General features: G+C 33.1%; 2 protein-coding genes across 2 annotated transcripts; one reads left to right on the forward strand and one right to left on the reverse strand.

Annotated features, from left to right (window-relative positions):
- Positions 1-844: 844 nt before the first annotated feature.
- LOC120272377 (transmembrane protein 120 homolog) lies at positions 845-7,649 on the forward strand. Its single transcript, XM_039279200.1, has 10 exons — positions 845-1,131; positions 1,209-1,287; positions 1,422-1,516; positions 3,883-3,987; positions 4,093-4,172; positions 5,161-5,251; positions 5,323-5,430; positions 6,821-6,907; positions 7,145-7,213; positions 7,309-7,649. The coding sequence occupies exons 1-10, from the start codon at positions 916-918 to the stop codon at positions 7,462-7,464; spliced, it is 1,086 nt and encodes a 361-aa protein (XP_039135134.1). The 5' UTR covers positions 845-915; the 3' UTR covers positions 7,465-7,649.
- Positions 7,650-8,896: 1,247 nt separating this feature from the next.
- LOC120271895 (UDP-N-acetylmuramate--L-alanine ligase-like) lies at positions 8,897-19,402 on the reverse strand. The gene is made up of 14 exons (XM_039278579.1): positions 19,003-19,402; positions 18,465-18,670; positions 17,984-18,054; positions 17,237-17,325; positions 14,246-14,296; positions 12,953-13,048; positions 12,788-12,864; positions 11,367-11,550; positions 10,670-10,744; positions 9,904-10,154; positions 9,726-9,795; positions 9,551-9,646; positions 9,256-9,334; positions 8,897-9,156 (listed from the first exon to the last, which is right to left on the reverse strand). The coding sequence occupies exons 1-14, from the start codon at positions 19,375-19,377 to the stop codon at positions 9,083-9,085; spliced, it is 1,794 nt and encodes a 597-aa protein (XP_039134513.1). The 5' UTR covers positions 19,378-19,402; the 3' UTR covers positions 8,897-9,082.
- Positions 19,403-21,234: the final 1,832 nt, after the last annotated feature.

A 21,234-nucleotide genomic window follows, 5' to 3' on the forward strand; every position in this document is an offset into this window, starting at 1 on the left:
GATATTCTCATCTTGTTTATTTCCACTGTAATTTTTTTTCATCATATTTTTATTTATTTATTTTTAAAATATTTATTATTTAATAACGTTAATTATATAAATTTTAATATATCGTCTGTGTTCTGTCGGTCGGTGCAAGTCCTGTCACGTTTAAAGTTTGATAAATTCCTATGTTTGGTCTTGTTTTGTTTTTTTTTGTTATTCCAAAAATACTTCACCCACAATAAATACTTTTAAAAAATATCTAAATAAATCTTCAATTTTTTCAGATATATTTATTTTATAAAATAAACAATTTGGTGTGTGTTTTTAAAACTACAGAGTACAGACTGGTTTTTATAGTAAAGACATCCAACATAAAGCAATTTAAAAAACACTAATTAAAGATTTACTTTTAGAAGCTAATCTCCAGGACTGGTACTGATTTGTTTTTGTTTTTGTTTTTATTTTATTTTTTTATTTTTATTTTTTAAAAATATAAATATGTTCTGCATGAAGCATTGATCCCAAGCTTGTTTAAATTTATTTTTTAACTATTTAAACAATTAAATTTTGTAAAAGGAAAAATAAATCGGTTCAATTGGTAAATATCTATTTCTTTTTTTAAAAAAGGAAAAAAGAAAAACATTTGACACCAACCCAAAATGACCTAACTCGATAATAACAAATTTTTTTATAACACTCAACAACAAAAAAAAAAGGTTGTCTATTATTATTATTGCCACGTCAGGACGTAAATATTTAATTTTAATAAATAAAAAAATAAAACGTGAGAACAAGCACTATTTAAAAATAAATAAATAAATAAAAAGCATCTAAATAAATTGGTCGCGCTATCAAAGCAAGCAAGTCCGCCGCTTTTGCTTTCCCAGCAAAAGCTCGTAGCAATCGAAAATCGGACCACGCCCGCCGAGCATGGCGGGCACCGACGCCGAGCGCGACCTTCTTGCCGAGGTCGCGCGCCTCGGCGAGCTCGCGCGGGAGATCCAGGACTCTGCTTCCTCGCTAATCTCTAAGACCTGGAACGAGGAACAGACCCTCCGCCAGCGAGCCATCGCCCTTGATTCGGACCTCCGCAAACTGGAAACCGCTGCTCGGAAAGCCGCCCTTGATCCTTCGATATCGGATAAGGTCTTTGAGATGTGTTTCTGGATTTCCTTGATCTTTTGTTTTGTTTGGTTTGTGATTGTTTGATTCTTGGTGTTCAGTTGAATGAAGGTTTGTGTAGGATCAGATGCCTCCTCAGTGATGGCGATGTGGCGCCACTCCTCCCCAGCAAGAACAATGGTGTTTTTGATATTTATTATTATTTTTTTTCATCTGATTTTGTTCAGGTTTTTGTTGATGGAATTGGGGTTTTTTTGTTGTTGTTTTTTTTACATGAGGATTGAGCTGAGGCTTTTTTAAACTTTGAATTGCAGGTCGCTTCTTGAAGATGTTTCTTGGCCCTATAAATGTTCGGGCAACAAGGAAGGAGGTTCAACTCAAAGTGAAGGAGGAGTATAACAGTTACAGGGTTTGTTTTTCTTCACTTTATTACTTTGTTATTCTGGTGAAGTTGTTAACTTTGAATGATTTTTATGGTTTTCTTAGTTTATTTGAAGATATATTTCATCATCTGTTGTTTTGGAGTTGATGCATTATTGTGAGATAGATAAATACCATCTTTCAGAGGGTGATGGGATATGGGAAAACAGGTTCATTCTATATCATTAAAGGGTTAGAACTTTATAACTGTGCCCTGGTTAACAAGGAATGAGAAAGGAAGAGTGGTTGAATATTTGACATAGCAATGAGGTTAGTTTGCTGGAATAATGAGGCATTGGATTCTAGCTGAGTCTCCTTGGTTCTGCTCTGTGGACTTAAGTAAATTATGTTAGTGATGAATATATCAATCATTGGGTTTGTATGGCGTCTATTATATGGGAATATCTATGTTGCAGTTTTTCATACTCATTGCAAAGACTTGTTGTTTAGGAGTGATTCATGTGGTTCCTAGGTACCTTCTTTCCCTAATTTTATATTCACTTTCTTATTCCAATTTTTTTCCTTTATCTAAAAACTGAACTTTTACTTTGAGAACTCTCTAGAACTAAATGTAGTGAAGATTGATGTGAATTGCCATGATGTTTGTTTAACACAAATGATGAGCAGATGACAGAAATGTGAATAATCCACCTCATGAAAATGAACCAAAATGTTATTGGATATAATTTCTAGTTTTTGAGATATTTGCTTGTAAAATACTATCTAGGACAATATAGACAGATAATTGTCTCCTTTCATGTAAAAGATTGTAGTGTTTCACAGTCTTCCATTATAATATTCTTTCCGCTCCCCAGCCTTTCTACAGATCATCCCTTTTTCACCTTGTATAAAACCAAAGGCACTATGGTATCTCATAAAATTATTATCCAGCCTTTGTTTTTTTTTTTCTTTTCTTCGGTGGCAAGCTTCCACTTCCTATTGTTCTGTGTCTCTATGTTGATAAACTCGCAAATTTGGGTGCATGGCCAAAATAGGTGTTCAAAGGCTAATTTTATGGAGATTTATTATTCCTAGTAGGCTTATCAATGCAGTGATCCAACTGTTTGAAGAAGGATTTAACATTTGTCTATCAAACTGGAGCTATCTTGTCAAACCTTGAATCATTATTATGAGAGGTCTTACGTGTACTATTGACTCGATGCTTAGTTTTGAAGAGGTGTGTCGGTGAGAGTGTGGGCTTGCTTTTGGTTTTGTGAATGCTAGTTTGGTGTGGGTATGATAGTAGTGTGTGATGTGGTTACAATTGAAAGTTTGTGAAGTGGCTTGATACTAACAATTCCTATGGTTGCAACTGTTTGATGGGCTTCTTTTGTCACACCATTGTGTCTGTTATTCTAGATGTGAGAGGTACATGTATTTATATACTCATTCACTAAGTAGTATAGCTAATTAGAGGCGACCTTGTGGCACATATATTGAATTACTTGTCTGGTTTTACTCCACTCCTCATTTTCCATCAACTGTAACCAGAGCTGTGGCATTCCAATGGCATATGTATATATACATAGTTGAAGGTTTTGTTAAATGCAAATATGTTTGTTAGAATGTATTAGCATAACTAAGTAAATGTTCATAGTGAACAAGGTGTGAGCATGTGATTAAGAACTGCAGACTTTGAGGTCCAAGTTACAATTCGTCATGCCTAGATGCTGTTTCGCTGAATTTGGTTGAACAGTTTTTTAATTTATGAGGTGGTACTTAGTGACGGGTTACGAAGTCACCTGACTGACTACAATAGGCAGCCAAGTGATTTTTCAGTAATGAAATATGATGATGCTCTCTTTAATGCCCTACTATGATGCTATCCTTGTCTGCTAGTTCCTAGTTTGTCTCGACTTTACCATTTTCTTTTATCTCTCTTGTTTTGACCTGATTATTGGTACTGATTCTTGAGCAAAGAAGTGTGATACAAGTTGTTGTTTTTGTTTATACTTTGGCTCTTGTCTATTGTCTTTTATAACTCTTACTCTGCTTGCAATATGATAGTTTTGATTGATGTGTTCTGTTTGATTTCAATAGTTCTGATTAATTAGGGATCACTGTTATAATTGCTTATTTGTTGGGGCCTCCTTTTCTTTGTTTTATATTCTTACAGGCGAATGATTTGATATCATGTAAGCCACCTTATGTTTAATTTTAACTATCAAAGAGAAATACCTTAGCCTATTACCTGTGGCTAATCATTTAATATTCACTCTAGCAATTAACGTTTTGATGCGGTTGTATTAAAGGTTCTTACTATATAATTAACTATGCAAGGATTATTAGAAGTTTTGGGGTAGGTTTAGTTAGTGATATTATGTACCAATGATGCCTTATTTTCCATCTTGGCAGGATAGAACAGCAGTCCTGTTTCTTCTCTTTCCATCAACTCTATTAATTCTAAGGTCTTGGATCTGGAACGGATGCCTGCCAGCATTGCCTGTTCAGTTATACCAGGTAGAGATCTCTGCAAATAGTTTTGTGTTGCAGCCACATCTTATATTGATGTCTGATTTTAAATATAACTCCCAGTTTTTCAATTTTATTTTGTTTTTTTGTCAGGCTTGGTTATTATTTCTTTACACAAGTTTGGCTTTGAGAGAAAACATATTGAGAGTCAATGGAAGTGATATCCGTCCTTGGTAATTGAGGAACATCTTTTTTATTTTACTTTTCGTTCAGCATGTAAATTGAGAATAGTCGTATACTGAGTTTTGCCAAACTGATTAGTATTAAGTTCTTAGGAGCTTTCCCTCAATCGGTGTATGCCTTGAGAATAATTTATAACTGCACATCTGGGAAGTGAATTGATAGAATTGGAGAATATGCACAGTTTTCTTTGTGCTTCTATATACATGATAGAACTTATGTCCTATGGTCGAGGCACTCAAGAGCTAATTTATTGCTCTCAAAAGCAAATTAGATCATAAGGCTTAAACTTCATGCTTTGCAACCTAGTAACCTGGTCTTTGATATCCCTCCAAAAAAAGCTTTCTTGATTAATTCATAAAGTGAAGCAATTTGCCTCAACGCCATGGCTGATATTACCAGATTATATTTACTTAAAGGGATGCAGCAATTTTCTGTTCTTTTTTTTTTTCTTTTTGGTTTTTATTAGAGGTAGCAAATTGTTTGCAGCTTTCTATTTTATTTATTTATTGATTTATTTACTTGGCAAATTAAGAAGTTACAATATTATGAACTAGGAAACTAATAAACTCTCGTTTCACCGGGATGCCGACTTTTGATCTGTGAATTTGTTTCTAAGACTTTTGAGCTTGGGCCTGATGCCTAACGGCCGTATATGAAGGTGGATGTTCTCACACTTCCATCTATGCTTTGGCTGTGTTTGATTTGATTAACTTTTAATGAATTGAGAAGATGGTGATTTAAATCTATTACTGGTTATATGCTATTTGAAGAAAGTTTACTATGAAACATTTTTCTTAGAGTAGTACCTTGTTTTGAGAAATCTTATTCTTTCACACCCACCTTTTAGCAACTCATTTTTCCAATGGCGCCCTATTTTTAAATTTTATTTGAAGACTATTAATTCTATCAATCCTGTGATAGTAATTGCGCAAACTCAGTCATTCTATCAATCAGAAATATTCCTTGATTTACTTGCAGGTGGATATATCATCACTACTGTGCTATTGTGATGGCCCTTGTAAGTCTGACATGGGAGATTAAAGGACAACCAGATTGTGCCAATAAGCAGGTATTTGATTGCTCTCATCTCAATAGTGACACAAATTTTTTTTTATATCATGCATATTATGCTTCTTGCAGAGAGGAGTACAGTTATTTTTAGTGTGGGCCATCATGCAAGGTGTTGCTATGCTTTTACAAAATAGATATCAAAGACAAAGATTGTATACTCGCATCGCACTGGGAAAGGTAATATGAAGTTCCATAATTTGTAACTTTTGTGCATTTGAAGATTGCAACTTGTATGCTCATTTATCTTTTAGAAGCATAGGATGAATTCTAGTTATTTATAACCTCATGCATTTCACATGGTGCATCTTTCTTTGTTTTACTCCATGACATTAGACAATCCAATTCATTGAGCATCAACTGAGAGAATGGTGTATAAGTTAACAAAGACATTAATTATTGTAGGAGCATGGACAAGTAAACTTAGGCCCCCTGCATGTAAAATGTGAAAATCGTGGTTAATCTTTTAGACCTCTCATCATATTCATCAAAGAACCTTCCATTGTCAAGTTTGATGGCGAAAAGTTGGTCTGCCATCTTCATGGTAACATTTAAATATTTTTGTAAGCTATGTATTTTATTAAATATTTCTAGACAACCATAATATCCTTAAAATACTCTAAGCTATCTGTTAGATGCGAATCAAACAGATTATTTGGGTGTTATTCAGTCCAATAGCTTAAGCTTATAGTATGAGAAATCTGGGCCCTTTATTTACCAAATTAACTAATATGGGACGATTTGTTACTTTAATAGGCCTTCTTGACCAAATAAACTAGATAATGTGTTTGGATTGATTGGTTTGTTTGCAATATGGCTAGTTAAATATACTAGCATGTTTCAAGGGAGTGTATTAGATAACTAATTATGTAATGTTGGTTAATTTGGTAAATAAGGATATGAATGTATAAGCCTAGGTTTCCCATCCTATAAGATTAAACTTTTAGGTTGAATTAGCTGGGATAATATGTTGAGTTTGCATTTAACATGGTATCAAAGCTTGGTTTATTTGATATGTTCACCATTTGGTTAGTTAAAATAGACTATATGTATCATAGGGGCATATTAGAGTAACAAATAGTTTCTCATCGTTTAATTTGGTAAATATGAATATGAATTTATAAGTATAGATCTCTCATCCTATCAACTTAAGATTTTGGGTTGAATTTGGTCTAGATAATATATTTGGTTTGCATTTTATGTTGTCCACCATCACCCATCATCTATATGTATCATTGTCATATGTCCCCCAAAGAATTGTTAGTTGTCCATGATTTGACATTAATAATTACAAGCTTCTTTTAAGTCATTGCCCACTCATCATCATGCACTTTTCTTTAGTCTTTAGTTTTATCTTTGTTATGTTTCTGTAAGTTTTCTGCTTTGTCTTCCATACCCGCAAGCATTATTCTTCTTCAAAGTCCCTTCAATTCTTGCATATACCTATGATCATGTTAATTTTCTGCCAGATCTCTATTTCAATAACTACTCTTTCCAAATTTAGACATGTTTCATTACTCATCAGTAAATCTGGTCATGTCATTTTTATTATTCAATCTGCTTCTTGTAGGCAAAGAGAATGGATGTGGTGTGGGGAGAGACTGCTGGTGTTGAAGGGCAATTATGGCTGTTATGTCCCATCTTATTTATTTTGCAGGTAATGAAATGGATTTTTCTTATTCTTCATCTTTTCTTTTTCTTTCTTTCCCTTGTTTTCCAAGAAACAATTGTCACTGTTTGTGTGGTTATGCTTGCCTTTGTGTGACTTTCAATGATTATGTTTAGACTACAACCAAAATGACAGATGGTGGTCAATTAACTTCTTGAAGTACATTAGCGGAAAAATAGGTGTGAAAGAACTAAATGTTACTGCCCCTTTTGATTTGTCTTTCAGGGTTTTGAAGCTTATGTTGGGATGTTACTGCTTCAAACTGCATTAATTGGTGTAGTGTCTGCATGGCAGGCAAGTATTTAATCCTTTTCTCTTAGATTCTCCGGGTTGATCAATAGCTCTAAATAATAGAACCATAGAATTTAGTATTTTGTTTGCTGTTGTAGGTCATTGTTTGTGGAATCTTGCTGGTTGTGATGGCTGTTGGTAACTTCATAAACACAGTGCAGACATTGATGGCAAAGTCAAAGTTTAAGGCAAAGATGAAGAGGAGCAAAAGCAAGCAGGATATGGATCAGTTTTTGTCAACTGATTCAAGATAGTTTGATCCAAGTAATCATATCATCCTAATCCTAATCACTGTTTTTGTAAAGCATTATTTTCCTGCTGGTTTTTTGCTTGCCAATCTAGCAAAAGACATGTATGATAGTGATAATAATGTTCATGGTTTTTGCGAGTTATGAATAAGTTTCGAGCAAGTTTCGAGCTTGTGATGATTCCAACTTGACGTTGTGGTTGTCTGCGAGCTTGCTTTCGTGTGATTTTTTATTTTTTATTTTTGATAAATATGGACAAATCATAACTCTCAATAGTTGTTGTATAAAAGAGTTCAATTTTCAACCTTTCCTTTGGAAAATAAACGAGTTATCATTCTTGTGTTGTGGAGGTATTATGCTCATTTATTTTTCTTTTAAGATATTTTAATGTGGTAAGTTTTTAAAGTTACAAAGGTTTTATTTTTTCATTTAACATAATGATTAACATGGTTAACCACAAGACACATTTGCATGAGTTGACATGATGGATAGAACAAAACAAAACAAACAAATTTGTGTAGTTCATTACTAAAAAATGAACATTTTTCTTTTGTTTACGAGTTGAAATAAATGAATGCCCAAACTTTGTGGGTTACTTTTGGTTTTCAACCATGTTATTCCATAATCAATAAATCCTTAATGAATGTGAGCCTATTTTTATTTAGTCATGTTGTAAATAAACTTAACCAAATCTTAATATCATATCAAAATAATAAAAACAAATCATCTTATCATATTAAATAGAAACCAAACAAATATATTATTTAATATCACATTTGAAATCACAAACAAACCTCATCTTGTACATATAGATATTCATTGATGAGGTGATCAATGTTTTCCAAGTTGTTATATATTCCAAAACTTGATGTTATACTCCCTCATCGGAGGATTTAATGTGATACAAAATGAAAAGTTCAAATGACAGTTTTATTATCAGTTTATTAGAATACACGGTTATTTACTTTTTTATTTTTTTTTTTAAAAAAATCATAATCTTCTTGCTCGTGTAAACTGAAGTGACTATATACATCTGTTATTATACCCAATTCTCAATTCTCATTTAGAAACACTAACGACCTCTTAGCTTATTAGTACAAAATCCTTTACATAAGATGTTTGTTTGAAAGAAAACCTCGAGATTGAATTTCAAAGCCCATACAACGTGAGAGCATAAATATTTGTTGAGCTTGTTTTATATATCTTTGTATGTCCTGTATATGTCCTGACATGTGATTGTCGTATTTTTGGAAGAAAAAAAAAACCTCATTTAGAAGCAACCATGACTTAACTTTACATCACACGCTGGTTCTCTTTCTTCACTGCCTACATACAATACCTATTTCTCTTTCTTACAACAAAACAAAACAGCAGAAAGCAGCACTAAAAATCCTTATCTTACTCTCAGCAAATCTAAAAGTGATACTGTTAAGTGGGATGGTATGGCATGGTTGACATAAACAGATAATCATAAAACCATGAATCATCTGAATCTGTTTTCTCCAATAAATAATAAATTTCTTCCGCAACACAAAAATTCCAGTCTTAACATCCTACTCTCCATAATAATAATAATAATAATAATAATAATAATAATAATACAAAGAATAATTTCGCCGCAAAACTATACTGCCATCTGACAGTAGGAACTCTGTTGCAATCTGGCAAGTAGTTTAGGACCCAGAGTTGTTATATCACCTAAAAAGAGAAGCAAATGAGTCATCAGTGTCCATTCATGCTCACCATAGAACTATGAAGTGTAACTAGAATTCAAGCAAATTAGCATCATTGTACTACCTGCACCAACAGTGAAGACGACAACGTCCTGATTTCTACTTGATTGTAGCTTGGTTTCCAACAAGTCGATTACATCGTCCTGATAACAAGAAGCTTGACTTGAGTATGCAAACAAGGATTTAACAAACTAATAGAATCAACACTGAAGGAATCTTCAATTCAGTCATTTGATTTAATGTTATCGAGAGATATTCATCTTTTGCAGCTTGCTATCACACTCAACAAATCAGTGTTGATCTAAAAAAATGTTCGTTTTCACAATAATATTTTCTAAAGGAAAAGTGCATCTGCATACCATTTTAGGTATATACTCAGATGACGGACCGATGATAGAAGTTGTGAGGTCTCTTCCACTGAAGTTCCCATTATCAGTTTCTCTAGCAGCATAAATCTGGAAAATATAAATCAAATTGTTAGGATATGCATGAATTTATCTTTTCTAGTTTGCAAGAGTAGCAGCCTTTAGTTACCTCTGTTACTATGACATGGTCCGCAGCAGTAAATGCAGTGATGAAATCTTCCATAAAAGCAGCAAGACGGCTGCAAATCACGCAAGTTTGTGTTTCAAGTGTACAATACAGAGATCTTGAATGATCCAAATCAAGTGACTGCAGTTATCTGCCAACTTGTTCAGTTTGAGAAGTAAACCTGTATGTATGTGGCTGAAAAACCAGCCATAATGCCTGTGATGGAAATTTTTGCCTAGCAGCTCGGAGAAGAGCTCGAACTTCGGCTGGATGGTGAGCGTAGTCATCGTATATGTGACATCCATTGACCTTTCCAATAAAGTCAAATCTCCTGGATACACCTACGAACATGGCCAAATGGTGGCTTATAGCATTAATTGTATCATGCATATTCCTCTTGCCATCAAACATTGTTGTAATTGTGGCAATCACCTGCAACATTAAAACATCTATTAAAAAAGCACATGGAAAACTAAAATTGTGTTCAGGAATGCATAGGGTTAAGGACTGACTGAATTTTGTAAACTTTGAAAATGAATATTCCTAAAAAATTGAATTAATCAAGATAGTGGGATCATGCGGAAGGAAGGTGTAAGCCAGGAAATCTCAAATGTGACATGATCAGTGATTGTTGTCCCTTCTTGGTCTGAAAGTGTCAAATGAATGACTGAACTGAAATGAAGAAATTTGGTCCAGTTTTGATTTGGTTTTTAAACTGATTGCAGTTCAGTTTGGTATGAAATTTTTAAAACCTGAACAGTCTATTTCAGTTTGAAATATTTATAGAAACTTGTATGTAATTCAATGGGCAATACATGTGAAAAGCTCGATTCCTCAACAAGGATGAACATGAGAGCGAATAAATTAGGGGAAAAACTCATCACACAATTTACAAGCAATTTCAGCATTTCAAATTGTAACTATGAGTAGTGAAAGAATGCACCAACCGCTAATGAATTAAGAACATTGTGATCTCCGGTCAGCAGTAGGCTGATGTTTGCAACAGGACATCCCTTGTGATGCTGCAGGCAGTTGAGAGAAAAATACCAAATAAAGAAAGTTATGAGTGAAAAGGGAAAAACAGATAAAAAGTTTGCAATTACTTTCCAGACCTCAGAAGGCAAGATAGTGAAACTCAGGGCTTATGGACTTTTACCACCAACTTCAATTCCATTTGTATTAAAGGAAATTAGGGAATAATCAACCAATTAGGCTTGCATTTAGAAATTGAAAGTGCAATGGTATGAATGGTATCAATACAAAACTTTTACCAGTTTATCAATACAGTTTTAATGAGTTCTTGTTGAAATGAATGGAATAGGCATAGTCCATGAAGTTACGAAAATTATAAATAGCAACAGAAGATTTCTGGAAGTTTAAGAGTGACCTACGTTGTGGAATATTAGATGAAAATATTCCAAGACGGAACATATAACTCTAGAGCATAAAAATATATGTAGGATCATATGTACTACTTACATATTCAAATTTGCATGTTTCAAATGTTCATCAAATGATACAAATACATCAGCTCTGGACATTAATATGCTCGGTGAATGAAGACCAAAATAAAATTCTAAGTTTTCAATATTAAGTACTGAGAAGAGAAATCTTTCAAAAGATATGGAATTAGAGGAAGCTCACCAGTACATAATCAAGGCCACCTTGTAAATTGGATGTAATTACGGATGCATGCCAATCATTTTTACTAGAAATTCCATATGTGGTCACAGAGTACCCCTGATTTGTTATCTGAGCATTTGTCACTCTCTTAATGTTTGGCACAATTCCCTGCTGATCCTCTACAAGTAAATCACAAGCACCTGCACTGAACACCACCTTTACATTAATTTTCGAAATACCCTTTCACAAGCCCGCACACACAAAGACACACAAGCTCACCCCCACCCATCCGTACAAGTAATCTGTTTGATATCCCTACTTGATATCTGCTCGATCTATATATTGACCACTCAAGCAGAAAACATGTGTTCCCAAAAGCCATAAGGTCAAACACAGCCACCTTTCATTAACCTTAACTATGATGCTATAACTTGAACAGCCTAAGAAATATACAATTTCAACATTAAACAGCTTTTATACTTAGTTTTTAAGATGTTATGCTTGTGTTATTCAAAGTGACTGGTTTAAACAGAGTCCAACCAAAAGAGAGCTCCAGAAATCATAACAAAAGCAAAGACACTATGTCCAGGAAATGCGGCAAAACGATCTATTAGAACCAAATAATACTCAGTTGGAATCTCATCTAAGTTATAGATAAAGAACTACAGCATTATCAAAATGGTAGCTTGGGAATAATAAAGCAAGAAAGCTCCAGGATAGTGAAATATCCAAGATTTACATGTTCAAAGTTCAAGAGCTTACTTATGCATAAGAGACCCTTCCCAATATATTTCCCCAAAATTTTCCAAAGAGTACCAATAATGCAGAAGAATATCTTAGCCTACTTTTAAAGTGCAAAATAACTAATTGCTTGCTCTTTGGTTGAAAATCTCTCAAAGGGAACTATATCATCAACAATCAGATTTTTATGATACATTGAGATATACATATCTGAACTTTAAAATGTCATTAGCAAAGATCTTAAAAATATAAAGGCCAAACCATGCATTTAGACATATTTTTCCTAGTATTAAAAAATGTCCTAAAAAAATCCATATCAAAATTACACGTAAGGATTGTTGTAAATGAAGTTGATTCAAGAAGTAAATTTTTTCCGATTACACATCATAAAGTAGATTAAAAAACTATCTGTTTGTTTAAGAAAATAATCATAAAAATTTACGCATAATAAATATATAACAGTTCTATCAAAGACAGTCAATTTTATCTAGCTCATTTGGTCAAGCATATAGGAAACCTGGAATGTATGATTATGATTAAACAGTTTATTTAAGCATCAGAATAATTCAGTAAAATCACTTAACATCTAGTTGAGCATAGACTATAACATATTGAAAATAATTACTAAATAGTATCAATAAGACTGCATGCACGACTTAGGCTGTATGGGAACCAAATGATGAAGACTGAACTTTGCCTACCTATCCCCACATAGAATGAGATGACCACCAGCTCTAATTCGATGGACAAATTCTCTGAAGGCATTCTTAATATCCTCCTAACAATTATGAACCAACACGAGCACATAAGTAACATATAATGCAATAGTACAAATTACATTCTTATGATTGAGTGTCCAGGAAAACCTCATCGGGGAAAGTATCAACATGGTCCCAGTTCACATTTGTGACCACAGCAATTTGTGGTGCCAATGCAAGAAAACATTTATCATATTCATCAGCCTGCATTCCAACAAGTATAAAAAATCACGCATTTTATCTAAAGATGAAAGCTTAATCTCATAATATTACATGCATTGTATTCATTAGTCTGCATTCCAACCAACCCAAAATATCAAGTAATTTATGTAGAAAAGCCATGGCTAATTCTCTATTTCGAAACAAGAACATACACTTAAGAACTTTATTAAAACTAATGCTAGCACAGTCAACAATCCGCTAGAAGAAGCTTAATTTTCTAGAAAAATGAGATACTTCTGCCAAAATTTGCATAAAGCTTTCTAAGGTTTGAAAATTTATTTATGAGGTATAAGTAACAATTTGGTCACTGAAGCAGTAAATGCATGACATTTGCGAATCTGCCCATTGAAACACAGGACTCGTGGACAAATTAAATCGAAGATGAACAATCAATAATAGCATATTTTCATTTCATCCCTTACTAAAATCTCTATCTTATGAGGATCTGCTCAATGAACAAATCATAGCCTTCACAAGATTATGGACCAAAGTGCTCCAACCAACAAATATTAATGGGTTTTCATGGAGCTACCCAAACAATTAGAATGGAGACCAAATAATAAATAAATAAATAAAAGAAATTAAAATTAATCATGAAAGGAAAAATTTCAGTCCTCATGAAAAAATTGCAGTTTAGATGTATGTCTAGAAATTAAAATTAATTATGAAAGGAAAAAAATTCAGTCCTCATAGAAAAATTAGAGTTTTAGATGCAAGTCTTATTGTACTAAAAATTCCACACAGGTCACATTGATATGAATATACAAGTCTGGGCCTCCAATTCCTATCAATTTAAGCTTTTAGCTTGAAACGGGCAAAATTATGTGTTTGATTTGCATCTAGTATATTAATTATTCTAATTATTAATACACCCCCTTGATATGTTCTATTCTTTTTAGCCATGTCCCAAACAAACCGATTGATCAAACCATAGTGCCATGCTAGATTCAAATCAAACACATAATCTGGGCTTGATTCAACCTAAAAATTTAAGTTGATACGATGAGAGACCCAGAATTCTAAGTAATTCATATATCAAACAATTTGATTACAATTTAGAACATGACATTATTAACAAAGATAAGAAATAAAAATAGAATCTATGATCACTCAACTTATTATCTTTCAAACATCTTATGAAAAGTCTTTCTAATCCAAAAATATTGAGGGAAGTCAAACCTCCAAGACAAAGTTAGGGCCTTTCCCTGCTATGATATTTCCTCCTGCAAACTGAGAACAGATAATTATGTTGATGTTACGCCAAACAATTAAAAATGCTGAATCAAATTAGCTAAATACCAAACTAAGAATTCAAAAGATTTTATTATTGAAAGCTGTTGGAAATATAGTACCACATCGGTTGTGTAATAGAAGTGTAAATAGGTATAGGGATTGAGCCACTAAGTCTTGAGACTTTTTGGTGTAAGACCCCTAAGCCCATATTTTTTGGTGTAAGACCCCTAAGCCCATATAGGGCCCACTAGTACCAAAAATATAAAATCTAACATGGTATCAGAGCAATATAGTGGAGCCACCGATGTGGTACAAGTCCATGTGTGTATGACGTCCATGTGTGTAGAACCTCTGAGACACAAGTAGTGTACAACAAGGTTTTTAAAAACCCAAGGCGGGTTTCGAGGCGCTTCTCAACCATGAGGCGAGGCGTAAGCCTCAATTTTTTTTGGAAAAAACAATAATAAAATTGTCTATCAAATACAAAGTAATAAAAATATTATCAATTATTCCTAATTTCCATAATTCTATAGTCAAAATCACTAAAACAACAAAAACTAGCAAATTTTAATTCCAAATTCAAAACATAATAATTCATCCATACGCAAACTATGTAAAAAGTTAACCATATATTAAAAAACATCACTCTTGGAGTACAAGGAAACGAGAGGCTAAGATGTCATTAGATTTTATTATTTTTATTTATAAAATAAATATTTTTTAAAACTTATCTTAAACGTGAGGGAACTTATCTGATTAAACTATATTATTTTTATTTTTATTTATAAATAATAAAAAAAAAGACTTTTTGTTTTGTTTTCAAAAATTAATAATATTATGACTTATCTTATTGGTAACTTATCTTAGTTAAAACTAAAAAAAATAGTTATCTTGATAATTATCATTAAATCTAAAAAAATAGTTTATCTTGATAATTTTTGTCATTTTTACATAATCTAAAAAATCAAATTGGTACGTACTACTTGCAAAACCATAGGTGTTGATGAGTTTTTTATTGAATTTTACATATATAAGTTTTTATTAATGAAAGTATATACATATAAATATTTTTTATTTGCTTTAAAAATTAAAATGATATTACAAAAATCAGGATTTTTGAGGCTTAAGCCTCACACGCACTTTGGCGGTGCGCCTCAGTGCGTGCGCCTCTTGACAGTGAGGCTTAAGCCTCGGTTTTCAACTTCAAGGCGTGCGCCTTGAGGCTGTTCTCTTGCGCCTCAAGGCGCACGCCTCATTCGCTTTTAAAAACCATGATGTACAAGTCCATGTAAACAAACCTCTGGTGTATAAATCTGTGTAAGTTCGACCGAGTTGAACTTGAGGGAGGGTGTTGGAAATATAATACCACATCGGTTGTGTGATAGAAGTGTAATGGGTTTATATATAGGTATAGGGGTTGAGCGACTAAGTCTTGAGACTTTTTGGTGTAAGACCCCGAAGCCCATATAGAGCCCATATAGGGCCCACTAGTACCAAAAATATAAAATATGAAAATGCTAAATCAAATTAGCTAAATACCAAACTAAGAATTCAAAAGATTTTATTATTGAAAGCTTAACTATGGTGAGTTATGAATTCAAAAAGTCTACTAATATTAAATGTGTTGACAATGCCATCAGACCTAGATGAAGTGGAGAACTATCACAATTTTATTTGAAGTTAGTTTGACTAGTTCTGCCTAACATACTTGATACGCAGGTAATTAAATTCAACTTGAACGTGTAAATCCAGTTACATTGAAAATGAATAGTTTGGTATGATGCAATGATCTATCAAAGGCCAAAAGTAACTCAATGATCCATGCATGGTCGATCTATTCTAAAACCAATGCATACCTTTGAACTTGGCTATTAAGTTCAAATGCTGAAAACAAACGGGGTTTAGAACTTGAGCAAAAAATGATACCAAGACTGCTGATTGTGCAAAGTATAATATCATTAGAAACTCCATAAAATTGAAATTTGGAGAGGAACAGCTTAAGCCTAGGTAAGGTCAATCAATGCTCTGTAACACTTTTGTATTTTCAATACCAATAATTGTCTATTAATTATTAAATGCGTGAGAGCTAGATATGCAACATGACTTGATAGCATCTTGGCTTAAAGGATACAAAATGAACTCAGTTCCATGATGGTTAGTGACAGCGCTAAAACGGTAAGGGCAATATAACTCATGAATTTGGTGCCCATGAAAATCTAATATTTGTAAACATTAAATTACTCGCGAAGTCGCGATACATAGAGATTGAGATTATAAAGGGACTCCATTGGGCAAATAGTTGTTTTATTTGTTAATTGCTAGATTTTTTAGTTGATAATGATTTACACAGCCATGTGAACCAACCATGGATGAGATACAAATAAACCATAGCAATCTTCTTATAAGGCACTCAAATGCTTACTTCAATTGATCCCTTGAAAAGTTTGACAATGTGTCTTGAAAACTGTGATTTTTTTTTAAGTAATGCACTCTTCTACCTAGGTATCCATTACGAGTTGAGGAGTTAATCAGGAAAATGTATCAGTAGAAATTCACTACCAATCATGTGCTTTGATCAATGTGCTTCGTCGAAGAAACTTCTATGAGTCTAACATTAATATGTGGTGATTTGGTTATAATTTGTCAAACTGCAGTTTGAAAATTTAAAAAAATTATGGATTGGAGAAGGATTATAACGTTTATTAAGCTAGGGGTATTTTTGCCTCCATACATATTAAGTTTTACTCTGGTTTAGTTTATAAAGGTAATAATGCCCTTTGGGCTAATGTTTTTAACCCTCATCCTCCCTAGTCAATTAATTCCAAGTTTTTTTGTGTGTGTGTGTGTTCAATTTACATCTGACAGATATATCCAGATTTATGCATGTAGACTAACAAAAATTAAACATGTCGTATTTACACATTCAGAAAACCATACCTGTGGCACATTTGCTCCTACCACCGAAATAAGATTGTCCCCCATGGCATTCAGAACAAACGAAAGCATTGCTGTAGTGGTGCTTTTACCTGCAAAAAGAAAATAGGTAATGATAAGAATAATATTACTCTTTCGGGGGCAGGTAACTTTTGGACCATGCTGAATTTGAACCAGCGCAGACATATTGCCATTGAATTTACAGGCCATCCCCATTAACAGCTCAGGCATCAACCCATGAAGAATTAAATCTAGGCTTGTTGATAATCTATTTCATGATCAACTTTCTTTTGTAGTACCAACCCTCAAGAATAAAAGGACAGACTAATCTAAGGTACTGCTAACATATGAAAGATACTGGAACATACAGAAAATCAATTTAGCATCCTTTTATCCATCAGAAATAGTTTATTGCGATGTAATCCAGGCATAAAAAATAGACTATTGATCAATAAACTCAGCTCTGGAAGTTTCTTTGTTGATTGCTAAATAAAAATCCTTGGAAATAACAGATAATAACGTTATATTAATCAAAACATTTGGTATACAAGAGTTGGGAAATCAAGGGTGTTCAGCTGTTTAATTCAGCTAAATTGAGATTTTATCAGTCATTACAACTTTAAAAAGCCTATGATACTATTGAAAGGAAATTGATAAATAATACCCTAAAACCTAGAAATATATGTTAGCAAAGGTGTAAAAGAGAAAGCTATAGTCAAGTAATCAGGTTGCTTTGGCAAAGACAAATACCATGAGTTCCACTAATAGCAATAAGGTTGTACTGCTCTGTAATCTTTCCCAGCCAAAGATCTCTCTTGTATCTGAACAACAAACCAACAAACAGTTATGTCAAACCTTGAAAAGAAACATTGCAACAACCAACTTTTCCAACTTCCATTAAGAACTGCTTTACAGAGGCCAGTGTTATTAATAGGTAAGACCAGCAGCCACAGGAAATCATTATCATAAGAAATCTTGGAAGTTGCTAACATATTCCGGGAGTAAGTTCATTATTAGATTCAGAATGAAGGAAATGGTTGCAAATCTGACCATCTTGCATCGAAAGAATGTTTGAGCTTTTGCTGGTTAGTTATGATAAACATCTTATAGATATTTTTTTGACAAACAGAATGCCATTTTGCATGTTAAGATGAGGTCTTTACATAACAAGAATTCAAATAAGTTCTGATGCACACATTCAAATAAGAGAGAGAAATGGATTCATACTAACATGGGAATTCCGACAGAATTTGCATAAACAACCTCTTCATTATCTGAAGGAACAGCACTAGAAACAACAATTGCATCAGGAAGCCTTGCTCCATTTTCACTTTTCAAGTTTGAGGCAGAATGACCAATGTATAATCTTGCTCCGGCTTCATGTAATTTGTCCAGGAAGCTGCTCCACATGATATCAGAGCCACTTACATCAAAACCCTGGATTGAGAAGCATAAAGAACAACAGCATATACATAAATACATTTAAGCACTCAACTCCATAGTTTAAATACACATGCAAATGTATATAAATATTGGCTAAAGATTCTCTTGCATTTTGTTTCATTAGTATGACAATATCTCTAGGCAAAATGACACAAAATCAAAACACAACCTTTTAGCGGACCAGGAACAGAAGAAGCATTGATAGAGAATGAGAGAAAAGCACACAAATTTACTCTATCAGTTCCTCTTCTTTATCTAAAATGAGAGAAATAAAACCCTAAACATTACCAATAGATGCAAAGAGATGTGAAAGAATTAGGGCTTACCTGCTGAAGCGCAAGCATTGCGAGAGCCGACAACCCAGATCCCCCAATTCCAACAAAATGAACCCACTCCTTCTTTCTCTTCTCACCATCATCATCCTCAAACACACCATCCTTGCAGAGCTCCACATTGTTCTGGCCTTCTGGGGTCAAACAAAACCCTCCGGTAAAGCCAAGCCTCCTCCGGCCGCACGGAGTCACAGCAAAGCATAGTCTCCGGCTACATTGGTCTCGATTTGGCCGAGCATTGATGGGCAAACAAGCATTGGTAGTAGCTAGAAAAGCAAAAGACCTCATCTTTAGTGAAAATTTGTGAATTGTGGTAACTAAATGGGATGATGATGCTGGTATTAGCAAGTGTTGCATGTTCTGATGCATGATATGAACGTGCTCTTCTTGTTCTTGTTTTGACAAGGCTTGGGCAGGTTCCAAGCAGCTTCTTTGTGAGTGATGCCGGCAGGTTCCGTGGACATTGTACTGTACCATACAACAGGACAATCAACCCTTGCTAGTATTTGCACCACAGTATGTACCATGTATGTTTTATGGCATCAGGTACTTTGCAGAAGATGTTCGTTTTGTACTTACTATAAGGAGGTGAAGTGAGTTCAAACTTCAGTTTATGCAACAAAAAATTTTAAAAAAATTATTTAAATATTTAACTATTCTATCACTACTATTTTACTACATGAGTCATCAAATTATAAAAAAATTTAATTAGATACTTTAACTTTAGATTTACGTTCAATTGAATCACCCGGACTAACTCTATTACATGTGTGCTAATGTGGCATACCATATGAACAAAAAAACAAATTAAAAAGAGACATTATTGTAATCTATCAAATTTAAAAAAAAGAATTAGAAATTCAGAAATCAAATTATTTTCTATTTATCTGATATGAATAACTAATTATATAAGTTGACTATCTTTAAAGTGAAAAATGTTTTTATTCATATGACATGTTGATGTGGCAAAGACGGACGATATGATGTACCACATCAGTATATTATTAACGGAGTTAGTCTAAATGATTCAATCGAACGAGAATCTAAAGTTATGATACTTAATTGAAATTTTTTATAATTCTTGACTCAAATAAAAGTGACCGAATAATTGGGTGAGTATTGAAATAATTTACCTTAAAAAAAAAGTTATTTATGTAGGCACAAGAACCAGATATTAATTGGCCTGGTGGCTTGTGTGCACTACAGCGAGCCAAGATGATTTTTATATTTTTTTAATAATATGTCTATATTGCATAGAAAATCTTGGCAACTCTCCACCATCATATATAGAGTAAACACTGAATTTTACCAACTCCTTGGATTTGAGATAAAGAGATTTTTTAAAAAGATATAGATAAATAACAAGATTAAGCTCTTGATTTTTTAAGTTAAAAAAAAATAAAATGTCACTCTATTGTTTTAAAGGTAGTTTTTCACTCCTACAATAGGAGAGTGTTTTTAAGATTATATTTATGTTTAATCAATATAAAAAGAGCTTTTATCCTGTGACTATAAAACTTTAAATTAACTTAAATTTTATTAATATAAATATTTGTTTAGATAGTTTAAAACGCTAAAATATAGATGACTCAAAGGTATTGACCCTACTACGAAAAATATTGGTGTGAATATTTAAAAACTCTGAATTCAAATAACATTAGATGCAGTAGTGATAATGGGTTTTTAGTGTTGATGTGACCTTATAAACCAAACTTCTTGTCACCAAATAATGGTGTACATATCAATTTTTGACTCATGCACATATCCCTAATTATACCATGTTTGTCTTGTTAAAAAATAAAAAAATAAAAACATGAATGCCATATAATCTCACTTCATGTTTATTAGAAGAAATAAAAATTCTTCCCACGAAAAAGTTGCCTTTTGATATGCCAACCTCATCTATTAAATGATTGTATTATTAACAAGTTTAAAATATTATCCCATCTGGTAGTAAGAAGATTGGACTGCAAGCCATTTTCCACACCGAAATCTTTTAACACATTACGTCACGTAGGTTTTGAATCCAAACAATAAAAATGATGTAGATCAACTAAATATATTTTGGTGGATCAAGTATATAGTTTAAAATGAGAATTATTTAGTTGATAGAGTATATTTTATAAATAAATAATATTTATCCAACTTCATTTGATCGACATTACAATATACATATGTACGGACCCAACGTGGCTCAACCAATTAACATGAATCTAAGTTCGCCCG

This window comes from Dioscorea cayenensis, chromosome 11 (genome assembly GCF_009730915.1).
Source record: "Dioscorea cayenensis subsp. rotundata cultivar TDr96_F1 chromosome 11, TDr96_F1_v2_PseudoChromosome.rev07_lg8_w22 25.fasta, whole genome shotgun sequence".
NCBI classification, from domain to species: Eukaryota; Viridiplantae; Streptophyta; class Magnoliopsida; order Dioscoreales; family Dioscoreaceae; genus Dioscorea; species Dioscorea cayenensis.

What these genes read in the sequence shown, in the direction of transcription:
- LOC120272377 (XM_039279200.1), top strand. Translation starts at nt 916, where the DNA reads ATGGCGGGCACCGACGCCGAGCGCGACCTTCTTGCCGAGGTCGCGCGC. An exon ending in CTCGCATCGCACTGGGAAAG is followed by an intron (nt 5,431 to 6,820) that starts GTAATATGAAGT and finishes TGCTTCTTGTAG; the next exon opens with GCAAAGAGAATGGATGTGGT. An exon ending in CCATCTTATTTATTTTGCAG is followed by an intron (nt 6,908 to 7,144) that starts GTAATGAAATGG and finishes TTTGTCTTTCAG; the next exon opens with GGTTTTGAAGCTTATGTTGG.
- LOC120271895 (XM_039278579.1), bottom strand. Translation starts at nt 19,377, where the DNA reads ATGCATCAGAACATGCAACACTTGCTAATACCAGCATCATCATCCCAT. An exon ending in CAATGCTTGCGCTTCAGCAG is followed by an intron (nt 18,671 to 19,002) that starts GTAAGCCCTAAT and finishes TTCTCAATCCAG; the next exon opens with GGTTTTGATGTAAGTGGCTC. An exon ending in CTCATTCTATGTGGGGATAG is followed by an intron (nt 11,551 to 12,787) that starts GTAGGCAAAGTT and finishes GGTGGTGTTCAG; the next exon opens with TGCAGGTGCTTGTGATTTAC.